Source organism: Trichomycterus rosablanca, chromosome 25, assembly GCF_030014385.1.
Source record: "Trichomycterus rosablanca isolate fTriRos1 chromosome 25, fTriRos1.hap1, whole genome shotgun sequence".
Taxonomy (NCBI): domain Eukaryota; kingdom Metazoa; phylum Chordata; class Actinopteri; order Siluriformes; family Trichomycteridae; genus Trichomycterus; species Trichomycterus rosablanca.
This window is the reverse complement of record NC_086012.1, coordinates 11,021,488-11,046,566: the sequence shown is the minus strand read 5'-3', so window position 1 is coordinate 11,046,566 and position 25,079 is coordinate 11,021,488. Positions and strand designations below refer to the sequence as shown.

General features: G+C 37.8%; 1 protein-coding gene across 1 annotated transcript in view; it reads left to right on the top strand.

Annotated features, from left to right (window-relative positions):
• LOC134302822 (ephrin type-B receptor 1-B) overlaps positions 1-25,079 on the top strand; it is a 266,238-nt gene that overhangs the window by 206,843 nt on the left and 34,316 nt on the right. The window contains exons 7-9 of the mRNA XM_062988035.1: positions 12,179-12,341; positions 19,033-19,141; positions 20,784-20,848. Coding sequence (XP_062844105.1) covers positions 12,179-12,341; positions 19,033-19,141; positions 20,784-20,848 — 337 coding nt within the window. The remainder of the gene's footprint in view (positions 1-12,178; positions 12,342-19,032; positions 19,142-20,783; positions 20,849-25,079) is intronic.

The window sequence follows — 25,079 nt, the reverse complement described above, 5'->3', positions numbered from 1 at the left end:
AAATTGAACACACCTGCTCCCTATGCACACCTGAGACCTAGTAACACTTACAAATCACATGACATTTTGGAGGGAAAATGAGAAGCAGTGCTCAATTTGGACATTTAGGGGTGTAGTCTCTTAGGGGTGTACTCACTTTTGTTGCCGGTGGTTTAGACATTAATGGCTGTATATTGAGTTATTTTGAGGGAAGAATAAATTTACACTGTTATATAAGCTGCACACAGACTACTTTTCATTGTGTCAAAGTGTCATTTTGTCAGTGTTGTCCCAGGAAAAGATATACTTAAATATCTGCAGAAATGTGAGGGGTGTACTCACTTTTGTGATACACTGTATATATATATATATAGCAAAAAAACTGTGAGTTACATTTTAAATACACTGTTATACTAAAACATTTGAACCATCAACCTAATATGCTGTCAAAACAGCTCCCATCTGCGGTACATGGACGGTACAAGGTACTGAACAAGTAATCAGAAGGTGTTTAACCCTTAACAGCTTTGCTTTGCAATCAGCTACAACTGGGCAAGGCTGAAAACCACTGCAGAATGTGCCTTAGACAGCACTGCATGAGAAACCATCATGTTACTGTAACAAATATAAACACAAGAGTACTTCAGAAAACCATTGTCACGTAACACAGGCCGCCTCTACATCAAGAAATGCAACCTGGAACTAATTTACATCAAAAGTAAGCCATTCATCAGTTATATGCAGAAAAGCTGCCAAGATCTCTGGGTCCAAGCTCATCTCAGATGGACCAGTATCAGATTCTACCTTTGATTATGTTTACTATTTACAATTAAGCATATTGTCCCACGTTTTCTTGGAAGTGGTTTGTGCACAACCTTTTAAATAATTTAAATAATCAAATAACAGCCTGAACCTGGTTTTAATTCTATTTTAAGTTTTCATATAGGTGCACTCGTTTAGTTCTTTCCAAATTCACCCTCTGTTTCCACTTGCTTTTATTTATGATGTATTAAAGTAACGTGTGTGTGTGTGTGTGTGTGTGTGTTAGCCAGCAGACACGTCTCAGTTCCATTAATATGTCTCATAAAAGAGCTCCGGTGCTTCATAATTATTTATTTAATAAATCTCAGATTTACTAACACAGATAATATGACTCTCGTTTATGATGCTCTATAATAAAAAGCCCCCGTGTAGCAATTTATTCAGATCTTTTATCGCAGAGTTGCTTTAAGGTAACCATAAACGTGATAAAAATATTATGTTCATGATTAAATCTGGTAAGGAAAGTTGCAGTGAAAATGAGTATTTAACCTCTTTCACCTGTTGTTTAAAATGTTTCATTTTTTTAAATGGAATTTGTCCCCAAGTCAACAGATTATATTTGGGTGGTGGACCATTCTCAGCACTGCTCTAACAATACAATTACATTATAGTGTTTTATTTATTTATTTATTTATTTATTTATTTATTTATTTATTTATTTATTTATTTATTTATTTATTTATTTATTTATTTATTTATTTATTTATTTATTTATTTATTGAAAAAAATTATAAATTCTATGAAAGTCAAACTTAAATTGGAAAAAAAAACCTTACTTGTTAATTTGACTTTGCATTTGTCCCTTTCTATAATTAAAGCTAAGCAAAATAAATAAATAAATAAATAAGGTAGATAAAAAGATTTTAAAAAATTAAAAATAAATACAAATAAATACAAATTAAATAAATAAGTAAATAATAAAAAAGATATATAAAATATAATAATTATTATTTGACCCTTTCTGTAATTAAAGCAAATAAATAAATGAATAAAAATACAATAAAAAAGAAATGAATGAGTAGATAATAAAAAATAAAAAGATAGTTAAAAATATGATAATTGTTATTTGCCACTTTCTGTAATCAAAGCAAATAAATAAATAAATAAATACAAGAATAAACAGATAAATAAAATAAAAAAACAAATAAATGAATGAATAAATAAATAGATAAATGAATAAATGTATGAATAATAAAAAATAAATTAGTAAAAAAACAAATAAATGAATGAATAAATAAACAAATACATAAATAAATAAATGAAGAAATATATGAATGAATTAATTAATGAATAATACATAAATAAAGAGAATCACTAGCTGCTTCACTTCCGTCCACCATATTAGACATTTTATGTGAGAAAAGTTGTGCAGCACTGAATGCTGGGATTGCCTTCACAGGTGAGGAAGCACACTGACCTCCTTCATTATTCAGACAGAATGTCACTCAGAATAAGGCACCTCAGTAGGCAGCATTTTAAGGTATCTAAGAATCTAAGAATTGACACAGCCTCCTTTACGGGAGGGCATGAATGCTGCCTATGTAGGGAGCTCACTAGGTTTTTAGACAGACCCATACTTTACCAGCAACATAAATGAAAGCGAACGCCTACAGTCATGTTCAAAAATAGTAAAGGTGCCAGATGTCCACAAACTATTGGCCATATGACGTATGCAGACAGATTTTTCCTATTGCTTATTATAGTACAGAGTTAATAATACCCTGCCTGACTTGCTTTAGTTTAAGTCTGTTTTCATTCCAATACAAATGTGGATTCGAGTCGTGGCCTTGTATTCGACCATGTGGTCCTGCCATGTTGCCTGAGGCTGGGGGGAAGTGGAGCACGTATGCCTCGCTAGGGAGCACCAGCAGAGCCAACCTTGCCATGTGTGTATATATTTTTTTTAGAGTTACTCTTCCAAGCGATGCTCTGTAGACGATGCCAGCCTCCAGCATGCACCCTCCCACCGTTACCAGATTGTGCTCACACCCCTGTCTGTCCAGCCTGGCTCCGTCTAGCGTTCGACGGAAGCCGTTGGCGCTGCCATGACGGGAGTGGCTTTGTTAATCCATATTTGACTGACGGCAGGAGAGGGGCATTCATTGCTTGAGGTATCTCAGTAAGACCCAGCTGCTGCCAGCAAAACGGTCAGAAATAATGTGACGTGTCTGAAACGCGGTAGCCGCGTAAATTATGATTTAAAAATTGAAATAAATGAGATGTAGCCAATGCTATACAAAAGTTAAAGTTAGATTGAAAAAAATAAATATCTTACTCTGTTTATTTGACTTTGCATTTGTCCCTTTCTATAATAAAATCAAAACAATAATAATAATAATAATAATAATAATGATAATAATAATAATAATAATAATAATAATAAAAAATAATAATAAATATAATAAAATAAATACAAAAATAAAATATAAATCGAATAATTAATTAAATAATTAAAAAAATAAAAAGTAGGTAAAAAAATTGTGGTTTTGTCCCTTTCTGTAATCAAAGGATATAAATAAAAAAAATACATAAATAAGGTAAATAAAAAATACATTAATAATAATAAAAATAATAAATATAAACTGCCCAAATACAGGTGTGTGATGCTTGTAGAGACATATCCAAAAGGATATATATATATATATTTATATATTTTTATTATTTATAAATATATATATATTATTAAAATATGTTATTATTATTATTATTATGTTTAATCTACAACACTATGTTATATACTACTGTATATATGATAATTATAAATATATATTAAAATGTTTTTTATCTACACCACTATATATATTTTTTATTATACAACAATATATTATTATTAATATTGTTATTATTAATATTACTATTATTATTATTATTATGTTTAATCTACAACACTATGTTATATACTACTGTATATATAATTATAAATATATATTAAAATGTTTTTATCTACAAGACTATATGATATAATACTTTATATATATAATGATTAAAATATATTACTATTATCATTAATATTACAATTTTAATTATGTTTAATCCACAACACTATGTGATATAATACTGTATATCTGATCATTATAAATATATATTATTTTTTTATCTACAACACTGATATATAATATTTTATATATAATGATTGAAATGTATTATTATTATTATTATTATTATTATTATTATTTTATTATTATGTTTAATCTACAACACTGTCATATATCACTGTATATAATGAGTAAATATATATATTAAATGTTTATTAATTATATCATTTATAATTAAATAATTAAATATGTTCTATTATTTCAATTATATAATTGTATTTAATTAATTATAAAAATATATTGTTTATTTATTAATTTGTATTATTTTTTTAAGATTTAATATTTAAAAAAAAGATTTTAAAAGAAAGGCCAGCAAAACGGTCTGAACACGGTCCTTAAAAATACCCCACTACATTCTCAGCCTCTAATGCACTGCGCTCCATATGGCCCAGAGTTCCCGATTACCGCTGGGTTCAGCCATTACTGACCTCAGCAGGGTGCACTGACGGTGGGCATACTTTGTAATCAAAATGACTTTGGCTCATTCAGAGACCTTATGTCACGGTGTCGGCTGCCCTTGTTCTATTTTATGTTTAATGTACCGGGGTAGTACGCACGCCCACCCTGTCTACTATTCTTCTCAAACACTGAAACAGTCTCCGCGTGGTTGTTACTATAAAACTATCCATGAATTTTTTAATATCGATTTAATGACCAGTTGGCAGCTATGCAGTCTTGTCCGGGGTGTCGTCTGTTATGGATTCTGGCACGAGTCGGCGCTCGTAGTCGTTTATTCCAGACTGCACTTACACAGTTGGGTCGAGTGTGACGGAACATGCAAAACAAAGGCCGATTTTGGCGAATCCCGCTACACACAGATGCAGATTTTTGAGCATTCATGCTGTCGCTGTATTACACAGCACTTCGAGAGGCGCAATTTATGTGGTCATAACGTCATGCAGTCGGACAATGGCTCAGCATGGCACCGACACCGCTTATTTATCGCCGACGGTTAGGTCGGCGGTGTGTGTTCGGCTCCGTATAATACATTATTGATGTTATAGACCGGCCGTGAGGTAATTTGAAAGGTGACATTCACAAAAATACTGGCAGTCGTTTCAGATGAGGTATATTTGCACTGGTGACCAGACCTGATTGAAGCATTATTTTACAGAGGCGCCTATAAATATCACGGTTGATGACTTGAGAACGACAGACAATAAACTCTGTAATAGCCTGCTTTTATACTAGGTCTCTTTTTAACTGAAATGGCAACCTCACAGACAATGGCTGCCTTACTGGATTCAAACCGACATCAAACTTTAGAAGGAAGATTAGTAAGACGATCTAGTTAGACAGCGGTTACGTCAATGCCTGTCCTCACCTACCACCAAAGTGTTAGCTTAGTGAGCTAACAGAGTTAGCCTCAGGCCATTAGCTAGCATGCCAGCTAACCCAAAACTGCAAATAAATTACACTTGTACACCTTTTAAGAATGCTGGGATTGCCTTTGTGGCTAATGAAGCGCAAGAAATATAGGTCAATATAAGGCATCTCGGTTGGTAGCATTTATTTAGAATTTGGACAGTCGTCCTTTCAGGAGCACCTAGGATGGCGTAAAATGCGTCTATGTAGAGAGCTCATTAGGTTTTCGGACAGACCTAATGCAGTATGATGTCTATGTTGAGGTATTTGAGGTATAATAGGTATAATAGGTATAATAGGTATAATGGGCCAGTGATAGCTCAGTGGTTAAGGTGCTGGACTAGTAAACAGAAGGTTGCCGGTTCAAGCCCCGCCACCACCAAGTTGCCACTGTTGGGTCCCTGAGCAAGGCCCTTAACCCTCAATTGCTCATTGTGTAAGTCGCTTTGGATAAAAGTGTCTGCTAAATGCTGAAAATTTAAATAATAATTATTACCATTATTACCATTTATTTGACAATCAATAGGCCAAACCTGGCACCTAAGTAATTTAAATTTATAAATTATTTCCTATGCTATATGGCCATTAAATAAATTAAAGATAGAAAAAAAAAATCATCATGTGCCCCTTTCTGTAATCAAAGCAAATAAATAAATACATAAATAAATAAATAATAATAATAATTAAATGCAATTTATTACATATTTATTTTATTTATGTATATTATTTTTATATTTTTTATTATTACCTATGCTATATAGCTATTAAATAAATTAATAAATAATAAAAAGATAGATAAAAAAGATAATAATAATTATTGTGTCCCTTTATGTAATCCAAACAAACAAATAAATTATTATTATTATTATTATTATTATTATTATTATTAATAATAATAATAATAATAATAATAATAATAATAATGCAGTTTATTAAATATTTATTTTATTATTTATTTTAAGGCGTTTAAGAATTTAGACCGCTGTCTTTTCAGGAGCACCTAGGATGGCATAAAATGCGCCTTATGTAGAGAGCTCACTAAGTTTTCAGACAGACCTAATATGTTGTTTATGTTGGGACATATTTAGTATTTCTTTGGATATTTCTTTTCCATATTGTCTATTTAGGATTACCTAGAGTATCAAGCTGGCAAGGACTACGTCTACAAATTTGCTAATGAAAATTACAGCATTTATTTGACAACAATAGGTCAAACCTTGCACCTAAATAATTAAAATTAATAAGATGTTTTTTTATTACCAGTACTATAAGGCAAAAACGATTCTGACACCTGTCTGAGTTTTTGGACCTATACAATGGGGATCCAGTACAGGATGGGTCAATTCTCACTACCGAAGCGCCAATGCTGTGGCTAAAAACCCACTAACAAAAAAAAAAAAAAGAACCGACACATCAATCATCTACGCCTGTGCCCCCCTCTGCCAGCCAAAAAAAAAAATGCAATGCAAAAGGACACGACTCCCAATGCGGCTCACTGCCCGACCCATTCAGCACCTGAGCCACATTACACCAAATCTACATGCACTGATATGCACTAGCACCACCTTTGCAGCTACATTAGCCTTACGATTCATCAAATGAAAACGCTGAGTGTCCACTCACTGTTCACTCTATTAGACACTTCTACCAAATTGGTCCACCTTGTAGATGTAAAGCCAGAGACGATCGCTCATCTATTGCTGCCGTTTGAGTCGGTCATCTTCTAGACCTTCATCAGTGGTCACAGGACGCAGCCCATGGAGCGCTTTTGGCTGGTGGACTATTCTCAGTCCATCAGCATTGATGTGTCTGATCGACTCATACTAGCACAACACACACTAATGACCAACCACCTAAATAGTACCTACTATGTAGTGGTCCTGTGGGGGTCCTGACCATTGAAAAACAGCATGGAAGGGGGTTAACAAAGCATGCAGACAGTTAGTAATTGTAGAACTACAATGAGCTTCTATATGGTAACATATTCCACTCAATAGTGTAATGTAGCATAATGTTAGGATCCATAAGTGTTTCTATCGTAGTTGATATGGCAGGAATGTTTTCTAATGGCGGGAACTCCAGTGGGTAGATTCGGTCCCCCTTCCCGCCTCCAGTGTTCAGTCCATCTCCTCTTCAAGATCCAGGTTTTAATGTGTCATGTGTCACAGGAGCATCTTACTACAGATTCCATCTTATATCTTCAAGGTGTCATATTAGTTTTCCCTGTGTCTCAAAAACACAAAGTGAGACACAAAGACAGAGAGAGAGGGGGTAGAGAGAGAGGGAAATGTACCTAAACTATTACAAATAGCAGTCTGCATTCGCCTCGGGCAGAGCCATTACTGAAACAACAGGGAAGGCTGGCTACAGCTGACACCAGCCTCTAAACATTCAGCACACGTACAGTGTATCACAAAAGTGAGTACACCCCTCACATTTCTGCAGATATTTAAGTATATCTTTTCATGGGACAACACTGACAAAATGACACTTTGACACAATGAAAAGTAGTCTGTGTGCAGCTTATATAACAGTGTAAATTTATTCTTGCCTCAAAATAACTCAATATACAGCCATTAATGTCTAAACCACTGGCAACAAAAGTGAGTACACCCCTTAGTGAAAGTTCCTGAAGTGTCAATATTTTGTGTGGCCACCATTATTTCCCAGAACTGCCTTAACTCTCCTGGGCATGGAGTTTACCAGAGCTTCACAGGTTGCCACTGGAATGCTTTTCCACTCCTCCATGACGACATCACGGAGCTGGCGGATATTCGAGACTTTGCGCTCCTCCACCTTCCGCTTGAGGATGCCCCAAAGATGTTCTATTGGGTTTAGGTCTGGAGACATGCTTGGCCAGTCCATCACCTTTACCCTCAGCCTCTTCAATAAAGCAGTGGTCGTCTTAGAGGTGTGTTTGCGGTCATTATCATGCTGGAACACTGCCCTGCGACCCAGTTTCCGGAGGGAGGGGATCATGCTCTGCTTCAGTATTTCACAGTACATATTGGAGTTCATGTGTCCCTCAATGAAATGTAACTCCCCAACACCTGCTGCACTCATGCAGCCCCAGACCATGGCATTCCCACCACCATGCTTGACTGTAGGCATGACACACTTATCTTTGTACTCCTCACCTGATTGCCGCCACACATGCTTGAGACCATCTGAACCAAATAAATTAATCTTGGTCTCATCAGACCATAGGACATGGTTCCAGTAATCCATGTCCTTTATTGACATGTCTTCAGCAAACTGTTTGCGGGCTTTTTTGTGTAGAGACTTCAGAAGAGGCTTCCTTCTGGGGTGACAGCCATGCAGACCAATTTGATGTAGTGTGCGGCGTATGGTCTGAGCACTGACAGGCTGACCCCCCACCTTTTCAATCTCTGCAGCAACGCTGACAGCACTCCTGTGCCTATCTTTCAAAGACAGCAGTTGGATGTGACGCTGAGCACGTGCACTCAGCTTCTTTGGACGACCAACGCGAGGTCTGTTCTGAGTGGACCCTGCTCTTTTAAAACGCTGGATGATCTTGGCCACTGTGCTGCAGCTCAGTTTCAGGGTGTTGGCAATCTTCTTGTAGCCTTGGCCATCTTCATGTAGCGCAACAATTCGTCTTTTAAGATCCTCAGAGAGTTCTTTGCCATGAGGTGCCATGTTGGAACTTTCAGTGACCAGTATGAGAGAGTGTGAGAGCTGTACTACTAAATTGAACACACCTGCTCCCTATGCACACCTGAGACCTAGTAACACTAACAAATCACATGACATTTTGGAGGGAAAATGACAAGCAGTGCTCAATTTGGACATTTAGGGGTGTAGTCTCTTAGGGGTGTACTCACTTTTGTTGCCGGTGGTTTAGACATTAATGGCTGTATATTGAGTTATTTTGAGGGAAGAATAAATTTACACTGTTATATAAGCTGCACACAGACTACTTTTCATTGTGTCAAAGTGTCATTTTGTCAGTGTTGTCCCATGAAAAGATATACTTAAATATCTGCAGAAATGTGAAGGGTGTACTCACTTTTGTGATACACTGTATATCCAGAAAGGCACCCTGTTAAAAAGATCTATAATACGTTTCTTACATTTACTTTGACTTTTATTTCATTGCAGACAGGAAGAACCTGAGATATTTCATGTTTTCATTGTTTAATAAATATCCATTCATGCAAAAGTTGGGACAGTAAAGCATTTACCACTTTGTAATGTTGCCGTTCCTTTTCACCGCACTTAAAAGACGTTTTGGCACCGAGGAGACCAAGTGATTTAGTGTTTCGGCTTTTATTTTGTCCCATTCTTCCTGCAAACACGACTTAAGATGCACAATCTCTCCACACGTTCTCTATTGGGGACAGGTCAGGGCTGCAGGCAGGCCGGTCCAGTACCCGCACCCTCTTCTTCTGCAGCCATGCCTTTGTAATGTGTGCAGCTCTAAGATCTCAATGTACTTTTCTGCATCTTGGAAGTGTAAATGACCTTTACCAAGGGCGCTGACACCCCCCCATACCATGACAGACCCTGGCTATAGGACTAGGATGGTCCTTTTTGTCTTTGGTCCGAAGCATCCACACAGCATCCATTTGCTGATTCGTCTGACCACAATACACGTTTCCACTGTGTGACGGTCCATCCTAGATGCCTCCGAGCCCAGAGAAGTCGACGTCGCTTCTGGACATGGTTAACATAAGGCTTCTTTTTTGCACAGTAAAGTTTTAAGTGGTATTTGTGCATGTAACTCTGTATTGTAGTGCTTGACAAAGATTTGCCAACGTAATCCCTCACCCATGTGGTTATATCAGCTATTGTTGAGTGGCGGTTCTTGATGCAATTCCTCCTGATTTCTTGAATGGTTTAATGATATTATGCACTGTAGAGGGAGAAATATGCAAATCCCTTTCAGTCTTTCTATGAGGTTCATTGTTTTAAAACATTTGCTCATCAAAGACTCAGCCTTTCCTGGATGCTGCTTTTGTACCAAACCATGATTACAATCACCTGTTTGGAATCACATCATTATTTAGTTTTTTTTTTTACCTCATTACTAGTCCTAAATTGCCCCTTTTTTTTGGAATGTGTTGCTAATTTCCTCATCACACGGGACGGAACAGTCTATTTGCATAGGAACTAGCGGATTTTATGCCATTTGATACGATTTCTTTTATTTATTTATTGTTTTTTTTTCTTGTGCAACCACATATCTCTTTTGGGAAATGTTCCCAAGCATTTATTTCACGCCGTGTTATTGCTTTCTGAAGCAATAAAAAAAAAGAAAACAAGCAGAAAAGCTTTTTGTTTGTTTATTTTATCCAGCAGTTTTTTCTCTGCATGACACGATGGAAAAGTAATAGCGCATTAATGAACACGGAACTGTAATGCAGCTCTCTGGTCCGCTTAAGTCGGAAAACCATTTCGGACTCAGTGCTGAGCTAATTCAAGAACACTTTGTTTTTATTTTTCCTCTGGTTTTGCTAGATAAGAAAGACGCATGGTTCAGTTTGGGTGAATGTGTAGCTGGAAATTGGTGATGGACCACTGGATTGACTTCAAATAGTTATTTCAAAAAGCAAATGTTTTATTCATTTAGTTTAGTATAAAGTTCATCTTTATAATAATAATAATAATAATAACAAAATAATAATAATAATAAAGTTAATAATAATGTTAAAAATAATAATAATAATAATAAATAATAATAATAATAATAATGTTTATAATAATGTATATAATATTAATAATAATAATAATGTTTATAATGATTGTTTATAATAATAATAATAATGTTTATAATAATAATAATATTTATAATAATAATAATGTTTATTATAATAATAATAATATTTATAATAATAATAATAATATTTATAATAATAATACATGTTTTTAATAATAATAATGTTTATAATAATAATAGTAATACTTTTTATAGTAATAATGTTTATAAAAAATAATGTTTATAATGTTTATAATAATAATAATTTTTATAATAATAATAATAATGTTTATACAAATAATAATGTTTATGTTTATAATAATAATGTTTATAATAATAACAACAACAACAACAAAACAACAAAATAATAATAATAATAATAATTATTATTATTATTATTATTATTATTATTATATGATAATGATAATAACAACAACAACAACAACAACAATAATAATAATAATAATAATAAATAATTATTAATAATAATAATAATAATAATAATAATAATAATAATTTCACCACACTACAGCCCGCTGGCCATTCACTTAAAATGAGGTCATTGTAATCATGGTTTGGTACAAAAGCATCTAGGAAAGGCCGAGTCTTTAATGAGGAAAGATGTTCTCCAGTTTCTCAACAAATGTGTGAGAAAATGTTTAAAAACAATGAACCTCAAAGAAAGATTGGAAGGGATTTGCATATTTCTCCCTCTACAGTGCATAATATCATTAAACCATAATTCATCAAGGAATCAGGAGGAATTTCAATGCGTAAAGCCCGAGGGCGCAAGCTTAAGCTGAACGCTTGTGATCTTCCATCCCTCAGACGGCACTGCATCAAGAACCGCCACTCAACAATAGCTGATATAACCACATGGGTGAGGGATTACGTTGGCAAACCTTTGTCAAGCACTACAATACAGAGTTACATGCACAAATACCACTTAAAACGTTACTGTGCAAAAAAGAAGCCTTATGTTAACCATGTCCAGAAGCGGCGTCGACTTCTCTGGGCTCGGGGGCATCTAAGATGGACTGTCACACAGTGGAAACATGCTGCCTTTAAGACGTCGTCTTTTCCTGTCCCAACTTTTTCTGATTTGGTGTTGTATATGATAGTAATCGCTCATAGCATACATGTTGAATCCATCACCTGTATAAACATGCAACAATCACTCTGCCTCTCTGTCTTTCAGGACCTATCAGAAGCCAACTCGACCATAATGCGGACTCAGACCAACAAGGTTCGCGTGGACGGTCTCAGGCCGGGCATGGTCTATGTGGTGCAGGTTCGAGCCAGAACAGTTGCCGGGTTTGGCAAATACAGCAACAAGATGTGCTTCCAAACCCTCACAGATGGTAAGGATTGCCACGTCAAAAGTTGTCTATGTGCCTGTGGTTAGAGGTGCCAAGTGTGTTCTGTGTACTGTGTATTTATGCTGCTGAGGACCCCGATCACGTCTAAGGAGGGTATATTTGCCCCTTTTTATTCACCCATATTCACCCATATTGGTGGATTCACACGTGAGGCCAGTCTTGCACATGGAGAGTCAGTCACTGATCTCCACATTCCTCCACTTCTGTATAGGCGCCTCAAGCTACTAACCAGGATCCAGTCTTTTCCCACCTAGTAGACTAGTGGCTGATTGTTGTCTGCTGCAGGCACTGCCAGTTGTGCCTGCTAGGGGGTGCCCAGCCGACCACAGCGTTAACACAAGCTAGCACACCAGAGCTGGGATTTCAAATACATTGTATCGAATCTCAGCTCTGCCATCTGGCTCGGCTGGATGTCTACATGAACAATGATTGGCTATTGTTCATACAGGGTGAGAGCCAGATGAGGATCCCTCATATTCGGTGCAATTAGGACCTCTGCTGACTGATTGATGGTGCCTGCACAGAGACGAGGGATAATACATTGATCAGGGTGTGTCTCTCCATACACAAAGCTGATCCACGTATGAACTCACCTCATGCAGGTGAAAAGATGCAGTCGGGTACGGCACACGTGTCGGAGGGGGCGTGTGTCAGTCTCGGATCTTGGCTCTCCTCAGTCAGGGTGGAGATCAACATCAGTACAGAGGAAGCATAATGGATGGATGGGTGGGTTGGTGAGTGGATGGATGGGTGGGTGGATGGATGGATGGATGGATGGATGGATGGATTTTGGATGGATGGATGGATTTTGGATGGATGGATGGATTTTGGATGGGTGGGTGGATAAATGGATGGATGGATGGATGGATGGATGGGTGAGTGGTTGGTAGGTAGATGGATAGGTGGATGGATGGGTGGATGGATGGATGGGTGGGTAAGTGGATGACTGGGTGGGTGGATGGATGGGTGAATTGGTGAGTGGATAAATGGATGGATGGGTGAGTGGGTGGATGGATGGATGGATGGATGGGTAAGTGGATGAATGGGTGAGAGGATGGATGAGTGAGTGTGTGAATGGGTGAGTGGATGGATGAGTGAGTGTGTGAATGGGTGAGTGGATGGATGAGTGAGTGGGTGAATGGGTGAGTGGATAAATGGATGGATGGGTGAGTGGATGGATGGGTGAATGGATGAGTGAGTGGGTGAATGTGTGAGTGGATGGATGGGTTGGTGAGTGGGTGGATATGGGTGGGTGAGTAAAAAAGAAAAAACAAGTGTAAGGTTTGCTTAGGCACACACAGACACACACAGACACAGACACAGACACAGACACACACACACAGACACACACAGACACACACAGACACACACAGACACACACAGACACACACAGACACACACAGACACACACAGACACACACACACACACAGGGCTGAGTAAATAGTTTTCGGAGTCATCAACTTTATCTCTCTCTCATGGGCGAGTTTGATTAATGAAGGTGTAGACTGGCATATCCTGCCAATACAAGCTGCCTGACACTGACACTGACACTGACACACACACACACACACACACACACACACACACAGGATGAGGAAGGCTGAGTACTGCAGGCCAGATGCACCAAACAATGGAGGAGAAATGCTCATCAACACACTTGACAAAGCAGGAGTTAAGTATAGTCATGCTAACTTTAGCAATATGGTGCACATACTGTATGTATTCAGGCAAGAGAAATGTAACATGAATTAAGAGCTAGAGTTAGAGTTGGTCCAGTCTTTTAAAAAAAAAAAAAAAAAATGGCAGAGCCGCTCAGGTGGCGCAGTGGTAAAATACGCTAGCACACCAGAGCTGGGATTCCGAATCCACAGTATGGGCTGGGCGGCCACACGAGAAAGCCGGACCGGGGTTCCTCATGACTGGTGCAATTACGATAGGGGTGTGGCTCGCCGTGCACGAGGCTGATCCGCACATGAAAGAGGCAGTCAGTACTGCTCACGTGTCGGATGGGGGCGTGTGTCAGTTGCGGAGCTCTTCAGGCATCGGGTGAGGGTCGTGTCGGTAGAGGTAAAGCGTAACGCAAGCAGGGTGACTGGATACGACTAGATTAGGGGAGAAAAATGCTCATTTCTTTAAAAGAAATGCTCATGTTTTCCTTCACATTAAGGTACCATATAGAAGCACTTTGTAGCTCTACAATTACTGACTGTAGTCCATCTGTTTCTCTGCATGCTTTGTTAGCCCCCTTTCATGCTGTTCTTTAATGGTCAGGACTCTTCCAGGACCTACAGACTAGGTCAGAGGAGTGACACTGACATGGTGCTGGTGTGTTAGTGTGTGTTGTGCTGGTATGAGTGGATTTTTAAATACCGTGTCCACTCACCGTCCACTCTATTAGACACTCCTACCTAGTTGGTCCACCTTGTAGATGTAAAGTCAGAGACGATCGCTCATCTATTGCTGCTGTTTGACTTGGTCATCTTCTAGATCTTCATCAGAGGTCACAGGACGCTGCTCACGGGGCGCTGTTGGCTGGATGTTTTTGGTTGGTGGACTATTCTCAGTCCAACAGTGACAGTCAGGTGTTTAAAAACTCGCTCAGACACTCATACCAGCACAACACACACTAACACACCACCACCATGTCATTTTCACTGCTAAATAATACCTGCTCTGTAGTGGTCCTGTGGGGGTCCTGACCATTGAAGAACAGCATGAAAGGGGACTAACAAAGCAATGGTCAGGACCCCCAAAGGACCACCACAGAGCAGGTATTATTTGGGTGGAGGATGATTCTCAGCACTGCAGTGACACTGACATGGTGGTGGTGCGTTAGTGTGTGTTGTGCTGGTATGAGTGGATCAGACACAGCAGCGCTGCTGGAGTTTTTAAACACCTCACTGTCCCTGCTGGACTGAGAATAGTCCACCAACCAAAAACATCCAGCCAACAGCGCCGCGTGGGCAGCGTCCTGTGACCACTGATGAAGGTCTAGAAGATGACCAACTCAAACAGCAGCAATAGACGAGCGATCGTCTCTGACTTTACATCTACAAGGTGGACCAACTAGGTAGGAGTGTCTAATATAGTGGACGGTGAGTGGACACGGTACTTAAAAATTCCAGCAGCACTGCTGTGTCTGATCCACTCATACCAGCACAACACACACTAACACACCACCACCATGTCAGTGTCACTGCAGTGCTGAGAATGATCCACCACCAAAATAATACCTACTCTGTGGGGGTCCTGGGGAAGTCCTGACTATTAAAGAACATCATGAAAGGTGGCTAACAAAGCATGCAGAGAAACAGACGGACGACAGTCAGTAATTGTAGAACTACAAAGTGCTTCTATATGGTAAGTGGAGCTGATAATATGGACAGCAGTGTAGAAACAAGGAGGTGATTTTAATGTTATTGCTGATCAGTGTATGGAGGTATCGGCCAGGCACCCTTACAGACACACTGCTGCTGTATAGCAGTTAGGAATGGGATATGACTAAATTGGGGGAAAAAATGCATAAACATAATTAAAAAAGGGTGGTATCAGGGCGGTATCACCCACCTCATTTAATACAATCATTTCCCCATCACTGGACGCACCTGTCTGTCAGACAGAGATGGTTGCTGGGGAAAAGAAGGAGGTGCATCGCAGGAAAGAAAATGAGTGTGTGTGTGTGTGTGTGTAGGAACACAGTGTGATTGACCTTTTCCCCCTGCGCCTGGTGCTAATTGTCTTAACGAATGCTGTGCTGTGGCAAGGTGCCAGAGTATAGAACCATCAGCCAGATCTCCCTGCACCCCGTTCACTAATTACAACAGGGAACGTGTCCGTGCGCGCACACACACACACACACACACACACACACGTCAACTTTATTTTCCCTCTTCTTACCACCTTTATAGACACAAATGGCATTAATAATTCATTTATTTCTTTTTACCCATAACTTAACTCTAAAATCGCTAGTCTCAAATTAGGGCATGAAGGACCCTAACCCTAACCCTAACCCCAAACCTTAATCCTAGATCAAGTCTATGCAGAAATGCTGCAACGTTCTCTGGGCACAAGCTTATTTTAGATGGACCAAAACACCCTAGATCTAAACCTAGAGCAACCTCATCTGAGATGGTCTGAAAGACCCTAACCCTAGTTCTAACCCTAGATCAACCTAATCTTTGATGGTCTAAAAGATCCTAACTCTAACTGTGGATCAATTCTATGCAGAAATACTGCAAAGTTCTCTGGGCACAAGCTTATCCTTGATGGTCCAAAAGACCTTAACCGTAATCCTAACACTAGATCTACCTCATCTCAGATGGTCCGAAAGACCCAAACCTTAAATCTAGATCAAGTTTATGCAGAAATGCTGCAACGTTCTCTGGGCACAAGCTTATTTTAGATGGACCAAAAGACCCTAACCCTAACCCTAGATCAACCTCATCTCAGATGGTCCAAAAGACCTTAACCCTAATACTAACCCTAGATTAACCTCATCTCAGATAGTCCGAAAGACCCAAAGCATAATCCTTGGTCAATTCTATGCAAAAAGGCTGCAAAGTTCTCTGGGCACAAGCTTATCTTTTATGGTCCAAAAGACCCTAACCCTAATCCTAACCCTAACCCTAGATCAACCTCATCTTAGATGTTCCGAAAGACCCAAACCTTAATCCTAGATCAAGTCTATGCAGAAATGCTGCAACGTTCTCTGGGCACAAGCTTATTTTAGATGGACCAAAAGACCCTAACCCTAGTTCTAACCCTAGATCAACCTCATTTTTGATGGTCTAAAAGATCCTAACTCTAACTATGGATCAATTCTATGCAGAAATACTGCAAAGTTCTCTGGGCACAAGCTTATCCTTGATGGTCCAAAAGACTTTAACCCTAATCCTAACCCTAGATCAACCTCATCTTAGATGTTCTGAAAGACCCAAACCTTAAATCTAGATCAAGTTTATGCAGAAATGCTGCAACGTTCTCTGGGCACAAGCTTATTTTAGATGGACCCTAACCCTAACCCTAGACCCTAACCCTAAATCAACCTCATCTCAGATGGTCTGAAAGACCCTAACCCTAGATCAACCTTATCTTTGATGGTCTAAAAGATCCTAACTCTAACTGTGGATCAATTCTATGCAGAAATACTGCAAAGTTCTCTGGGAACAAGCTTATCCTTAATGGTCCAAAAGACCTTAACCGTAATCTTCTAACACTAGATCTACCTCATCTCAGATGGTCCGAAAGACCCAAACCTTAAATCTAGATCAAGTCTATGCAGAAATGCCACCCTTATAGACCCAAATGCCATTAATAATTCATCTATTGTCCCCATGCATGGTGGTAAACAAGAGTCAATTTGCACAGTACGTCCAACAAGCCTAGGCGTCCACATACATTTGGCCAAACGATGTATTAAGTGGATGCTGAGTCTAGGCTGAGATTACCCTTGCTGACAAAGGGAGTTGGCAAAGCTACTTACTTGCCTACTCGCTCGCTTTTTCACAGCGGAATCACACCGTCTGAGTGAAGTGTTTGTGGGAGTGTGTGTGGTAGGAGGTCAAATATGAATTCATTTCACCACCTGACAATGCTGCTGCCTTTAAACCTGAAAATGACGAATGTATCTATTTTTAAGCACAAACACACACACAGACTGCCAATACCTCCACACTGTTCATTTTATCAGCTCCTCTTCCCGTATAAAAGCACTTTGTAGTTCTACAATTACTAACTGTAGTCCATCTGTTTCTCTGCATGCTTTGTTACCCCCCTTTCATGCTGTTTTTCAATGGTCAGGACTCTCCCAGGACCACTACAGAGCAGTTATTATTTGGGTGGTGGGTCATTCTCAGCACTGCAGTGACACTGAAATGGTGGTGGTGTGTTAGTGTGTGTTGTGCTGGTAGGAGCTGCTGACGTTTTTAAACACCTCACTGTCACTGCTGGACTGAGAAAAGTCCACCAACCAAAAACATCCAGCCAACAGCGCCCTGTGGACGGCGTCCTGTGACCACTGATAAAGCTCTAGAAGATGACTGACTCAAACAGCAGCAATAGATGCATTTAGCGGACGCTTTTATCCAAAGCGACTTACAGTACAGTGACAGTATATAGTCTAAGCAATTAAGGGTTAAGGGCATTGCGCAACCTGGCAGTGGTGGGGCTTGAACCAGCAACCTTTGGATTACTAGTCCAGTACCTTAACCACTAGGCCACAACTGTGCCCCACATCTACAAGGTGGACCAACTAGGTAGGCGTGTCTAATAGAGTGGACGGTGAGTGGACACTGTATTTAAAAACTCCAGCAGTGCTGCTGTGTCTGATCCACTCATACCAGCACAACACACACTAACACACCACCACCATGTCATTCTCACTTCTGAGAATGATCCACCACCTAAATAATACCTACTCTGATAATTGAAGAACAGAGTGAAAGCAGGTTAAAACAGTATACAGAGAAACAGATGGACTACAGTCAGTAATTGTAGAACTACAAAGTGCTCCTATATGGTAAGTGGAGCTGATAAACTTGACTGAGTGTAGAAACAAGGAGGTGGTTTTAATTTTATGGCTGATCAGTATACTGTATCAATCATTTATAGATTAAATGGCTTTATAAATAATGTTATTTTTTAACCTTCACCCTCTTTCTCTCTTTGCAGAAGACTATAAGTCAGAGTTGAGAGAGCAGTTGCCGCTCATTGCCGGCTCAGCAGCGGCTGGCATAGTCTTCATTGTATCTCTGGTCGCCATTTCTATAGTCTGCAGCAGGTAAGGTCATCCTTGTTGTCTGCAAATAAAGCTATTACATTTCATCAGTTGTAAAGTTGGCGCTATTACTGCTAATTTTTGTGCAAACGGTAAGCAGTTGAGTTGCTAGCTAGGACAGTTTTGACTCATCACTGTAACTTTGTGAGAGAATCAGTTAAATTGTCAAGATTGCAAATACTTTAAGTCTTTCACTATCTACTGTACATGATATGGTGAAAACGCTCATGGAAGTCCAGAAGACCCTAACCCTAATCCTAAACCTAGATCAACCTCATCTCAGATGTTCCGAAAGACCTAAACCCTAATGCTAGATCAATGTTATGCAAAAATGCTGCAAAGTTCTCTGGGCACAAGCTTATCTTAGATGGCCCAACAGACCCTAATTCTAATCTTAGATTAATTCTATGCAGAAACGGTGCAAAGCTCTCTGAGAACAAGCTTGTCCTTAATGGTCTGAAAGACCCTAATTCTAATTCTAGATCAATTCTATGCAGAAAAGGTCTCTGGGCACAAGGTCATCTTAGATGGTCCAAAAGACCCTAACCTTAATCCTTACCCTAACCCTGGATCAACCTCAACTTAGATGATCTGAAAGACCCTAACCCTAACGCTAGATCAAGTCTATGCAGAAATGCTGCAAAGTTCTGTGGGCACACGTTCATCTCAGGTGGTCCAAAAGACCCTAACCCTTGATCAACCTAATCTCAGATGTTCCGAAAGACCCTAAACTTAATTCTAGATAAAGTCTATGCAGAAATGCTGCAAAGTTCTCCGGGCACAAGCTCATCTTGGAGGGTCTCAAAGACCTGAACCTTAATCCTTGGTCAATTCTATGCAAAAAAGCTGCAAAGTTCTCCGGGCACAAGCTCATCTTAGATGGACCAGAAGACCCTATCCCTAACCCTTATCCTAACCCTAGATCAATCTCATCTTAGATGGTCTTAAAGACCCAAACCTTAATTCTAGATCAAGTTTTCTGGGCACAATCTTATCTTTGATGGTCCAAAAGACCTTAACACTCATCCTAATTCTAGATCAATTCTATGCAGAAATGCTGCAAAGTTCTCTGGACACAAGCTCAACTTAGATGGTCCAAAAGACTCTAACCCTAGTTCTCTGGGCACAAGCTCATCTTAGATGGTCCGAAAGATCCTAACCATAACCCTTGGTAAATTCTTTGCAGAAATGCTGCAAAGCTCTCTGGGCACAAGCTCATCTTAGATGGTCTTAAAGACCTTAATCCTAATCCTAGATCAAGTCTATGCAGAAATGCTGCAAAGGTCTCAGGGCACGAGTTCATGTTAGATGGTCCAAAGACCTTAACCCTAATCCTAGATCAATTCTATGCAGAAACGCTGCAAAGTTCTCTGGACTCTATGTCAACCCCTACATCCATTATATGCAGAAATGCCACTTCTCTGGGCACAAGCTCATCTTAGATGGTCTAAATTAAGCTCTCCAAGCCAAAGATGAAAATCAGACAAGGGTGATGGGCACCTAAAGTCCTGCATGAACCAAATATCGCCAGGAAAATATCCTGCACTCCACTAACAGTGGGTTTCAGCTAAAGTAGCTGTAGTTGCAGGGATTTGCTTTACATCAGCGTCAATCAATATTTAACATCTCTCTTCTTCTCTTGTAGGAAGCGAGCCTACAGTAAAGAGGCAGTATACAGTGACAAGCTTCAGCACTACAGTACAGGCCGAGGTAAGGATTATTCCGTTTCACCAGCGCCGCACACAAAAGATACCCTTCACCCCTCAATCCTACACCATCCACAATCTGACAGCACTGATGGACAGGTTTCAGTTATAATCACCGACTCGAGAGCCGGCCCAGCACTAACAGCCTTAAAGCCCTCTCTGAAGGGGGAGTGTGGAGAGGAGAAAGAAAGGCCGAGTGAGTCGCTGAGATGGGAACGTAGTGTAGCAGAAGAATGGAAGAAGGAATTATTTAAGGGCCATGCATTTTATAGAACGTGGAATAGAATAAACCCTCCTTTTTGCACTCAATTACATTGCATTAGAATAAATCTCATTCTTTCTTATTTTTAGTTTTTCTTTGTTTTTATTCTCTCTCTCTTTCTCTAATACAAAGAGACACCTGATTGTAATACAACAGCTATAATCAGTTTACTAATTAAGGCCTTGATGTGTGAATGTGAGAGTATAAAACACTCCTGTTAACTACAATACAGTGTATATATCAGAAATGTTTTTTTATACAGTATCTTCACAGTAATTTACTAGTCTTTGTGTTAGATATGGAATTTTTACCCTGATTCTTTTCACAGATTGACAATTTTTAGCTATATGAATTACATTTTTTAAAAGTTTGTCCTCCTAATTTCACCTTTATCAAAACAGATGAAAAAGTAAATATTATTACTATTATTATTATCATTATTATTATTATTATTATTATTGTGTTGTTGTTGTTGTTATTAATAATAATAATTGTAATAATAAAAATAGTAATACTAATATTAATAAAACAACAACAATAATAATAATAACAGTAATAATAATAAATAATAATATAAATAATAATAATAATAGTAATAATAATGACAATAAAAGTAATAATAGTAATAATAATAATAATAACAACAATATAATAATACAAGTAATGATAATAATAATAATAACAATAAGCATAACAATAATACAAGTCATAATAATAATAATAGTAATAATAATAATAAAAGTAATAATAGTAATAATAATAATAGTAATAATAATAATAATAATAATTATAATAATTATAGAAATAATAATAATAATAATAACAATAATAAAAGTAATAATAAAAGTAATAATAATAATAATATAGTAATAATAATAATAATAACAACAATAATAATAATAATAATAATAATAACAATAATAAAAGTAATAATAAAAGTAATAATAATAATAATATAGTAATAATAATAATAATAATAATAATAATAACAATAACAATAATAACAATAATAAAAGTAATAATAAAATAATAATAATAATACAAGTAATAATAGTAATAATAATAATAATAATAATAATAATAATAACTTATAAAAAGGACATTTAATTAAAAACAGTCCAGGTCAAAAATTTTCTTTCCTGTGTGACCATGGAAATGTAAAGCTCACTTGTCCATTGGCAGTGTCATCCATGTTCCAACAGCCTTTCATTTGTTTCTGGTAGTTGTTTATTTACATCAGACCATCCAGAGCAGTTTTGTCTCAGCATAAAATGATTATTTTTAATGCATTATTATTATTTTTAATTTTTAATTAACTCGTTTAATTTCTATATTTTTTATGAATGCAAAACCACCAGAGAGTCAGTTATACTGTTGTTCATCTAATAGCAGTGTGTATGATGTGTAAAACATCATCAGGAACGTGTTTGCACCATAGGGTGCATCTGGTCCAGTAAAAGTACCCATACAAAGCAATGTACACACAAGTTACACAATGGCAAGACATGCCATTATGGATCACCCATCATACATATAGGACAGCAGCAGACATGAATCAGGCCATGTCACTTTTTTTTGCTCAGGAGTCCAGACCGCTTGCTCCTTATACCAATTATATATTAGTCAAATAAATCCCTTAAAGTGTCAACCTATTTCATTTGGTGCTTCTGTTACACTATAAGGCTAATAGTATGTAGACACGTAACAGTAAGCTTAACGCCCATTTGCACCTCTAGCTTTGTGTCTATAACAGTTTCCCCTCCTTTGGAAAGGCTTTTGGATATTTGTGGCTATTTCATAAAAGCATTTGTGAGGACAATTACTCATAATGGACAACGAGTGCTGGCTTGTTTCCAGTTCAAGTTTTTCCATGTGTATGGAAACGTCTATTATTATTTTACCAGCCAAAGAAACAGCTGGTTTGCCCCACAACACCCCCCCCCCACCCCCCAATTCCACTGACCAATCAATACTCCCAAATTCAGACACATCAAGTCATGCAAAAAGCATTTAAGTGCTCGGTTTGACCTTGGTGACGCCGTCCCAGATGGACTCTCCACACACTGGGTGTGAGATGTAAATGAATGCTGATGTGCATGAGCTCCTGTTATAGTGCTCCAGATGTTGCGGGTTGACGGGTCTCGACAGACAATTCGCATGGGCAGATCGGCAGCTTTCGAGCCGTGATACCATCAGTCCTTCTGTTTATTCACACTGCTCAGCGTGCGTGCACACACACACACACACACACACACACACACACACACACACACACACACACACACACACATTGGTGGACCATTCTTAGCAGTATGATAAAACCAGCACTACTGTAAAATATAGTGGTGGTAGCATCTTACTCACTTTCTTAATTGCTTATCCAATTAGGGGTGCTGGAGCCTATCCCAGCTTTTCAATGGGCGCAAGGCACACAGTAACACCCTGGACGGGGCGCCAGTCCATCACAGGGCACGGGCACACACACATACACACACCCATTCACCTATATGGCAGTTCAGTGTCTCCAGTTAACCTGACTTCATGTTTTTGGACTGTGGGAAAAAACCAGAGCTCCCGGAGGAAACCCACGCTGACACGGGGAGAACATGCAAACTCTGCACAGTTGCTGTGAGGTGACAGTACTACCCATTTTGTTTTTAAAATGCCTCCCAGCAGTAGGGACTGACAATCTGGTCATGATTGATAAAGCTTGAACTGGCAACTCCAAATTCCTCATAAACATTAGGACTAAAAGTATTTGGACACCTGAACGGCACCCAACTTCTGCTGTTTTAAGGCTCTTTAGGTTAACAAGGGCAGTGAAGTTGATGTTCCAATTCACCACAGTTTTCTCCTATTTAGGGTTGCTATGGGTCCACATTCACACCAAGGACAATTTTAGTATCTCCAGTTACCCAGACTGCATGTCTTTGAACTGTGGAAGGAAACCGGACCACCAATTCTTAAAGGCCAAAGACTGAAAAGGCCATTTAGGTTCGCTGTACTTTGGATGACCTGTGCTTTATGACCGATGAATTTATGTATGATGTTAGAAGTAGCCATTATAAGATGAGTAAATCCTGCCATAAAGGAATGCACATGGTCAGCATTAATACTCTGACAGACTGTAGCATTAAAACAAAGCAAAGCACCACCAGCCTAAACATCCATACGACTACCTCATCTAAGTTCTGGTACCCCGAATTCCTCTCAATTACCAGCAGCTTCAAGATGTATGCATCCTCTAACCTACTGCTTAGAGTTTCACTTTTAAATGAGATGTTTATGCACTAAGCAGGTTATTTCCCATGTGTGTTATTTCTTGTTTTGCTGAATCAGGATTGTTGGGGGAGAAAATTTAAGATACTTAAGGACTGAGCTTCCTTGGCTTAAGGTGGCTGATGGTAAATGATTGAATGCTATTTTCCTGCCTGTAATGCCCATGAACAGCAGCAAAAAAAAATCTAAAAATAAAATAAATAAATAAAAACGACAACAAAATAATACTACTAATATTAATAATAATAATAAAAAAATTAATTAAATAACTAAATAAATAAAATAAAAAACTATGATAATATTAATAATAATAATAGTAATAATAATAAATAAAAAAATTAATTAAATAAATAAATAAAATAAAAACAACTACAATAATAATAATAATAATAATAGAAAAAATAAATTAAATAAATAATGTAATAAATACAATAAAAACAACTATAATAATAATAATAATAATAGTATTATAATAAATGAAAACAATAAATTAAATAAATTAAATAAAAACAGCTATAATAATAATAATAATAATAATAATAATAAATAAAACAAAATAATTAAATAAACAAATTAAATAATTAAATTAAAACAGCTATAATAATAATAATAATAATAAATAAAACAAAATAATTAAATAAATAAATGAAAAAATTAAATAAAAACAGCTATAATAATAATAATAATAATAATA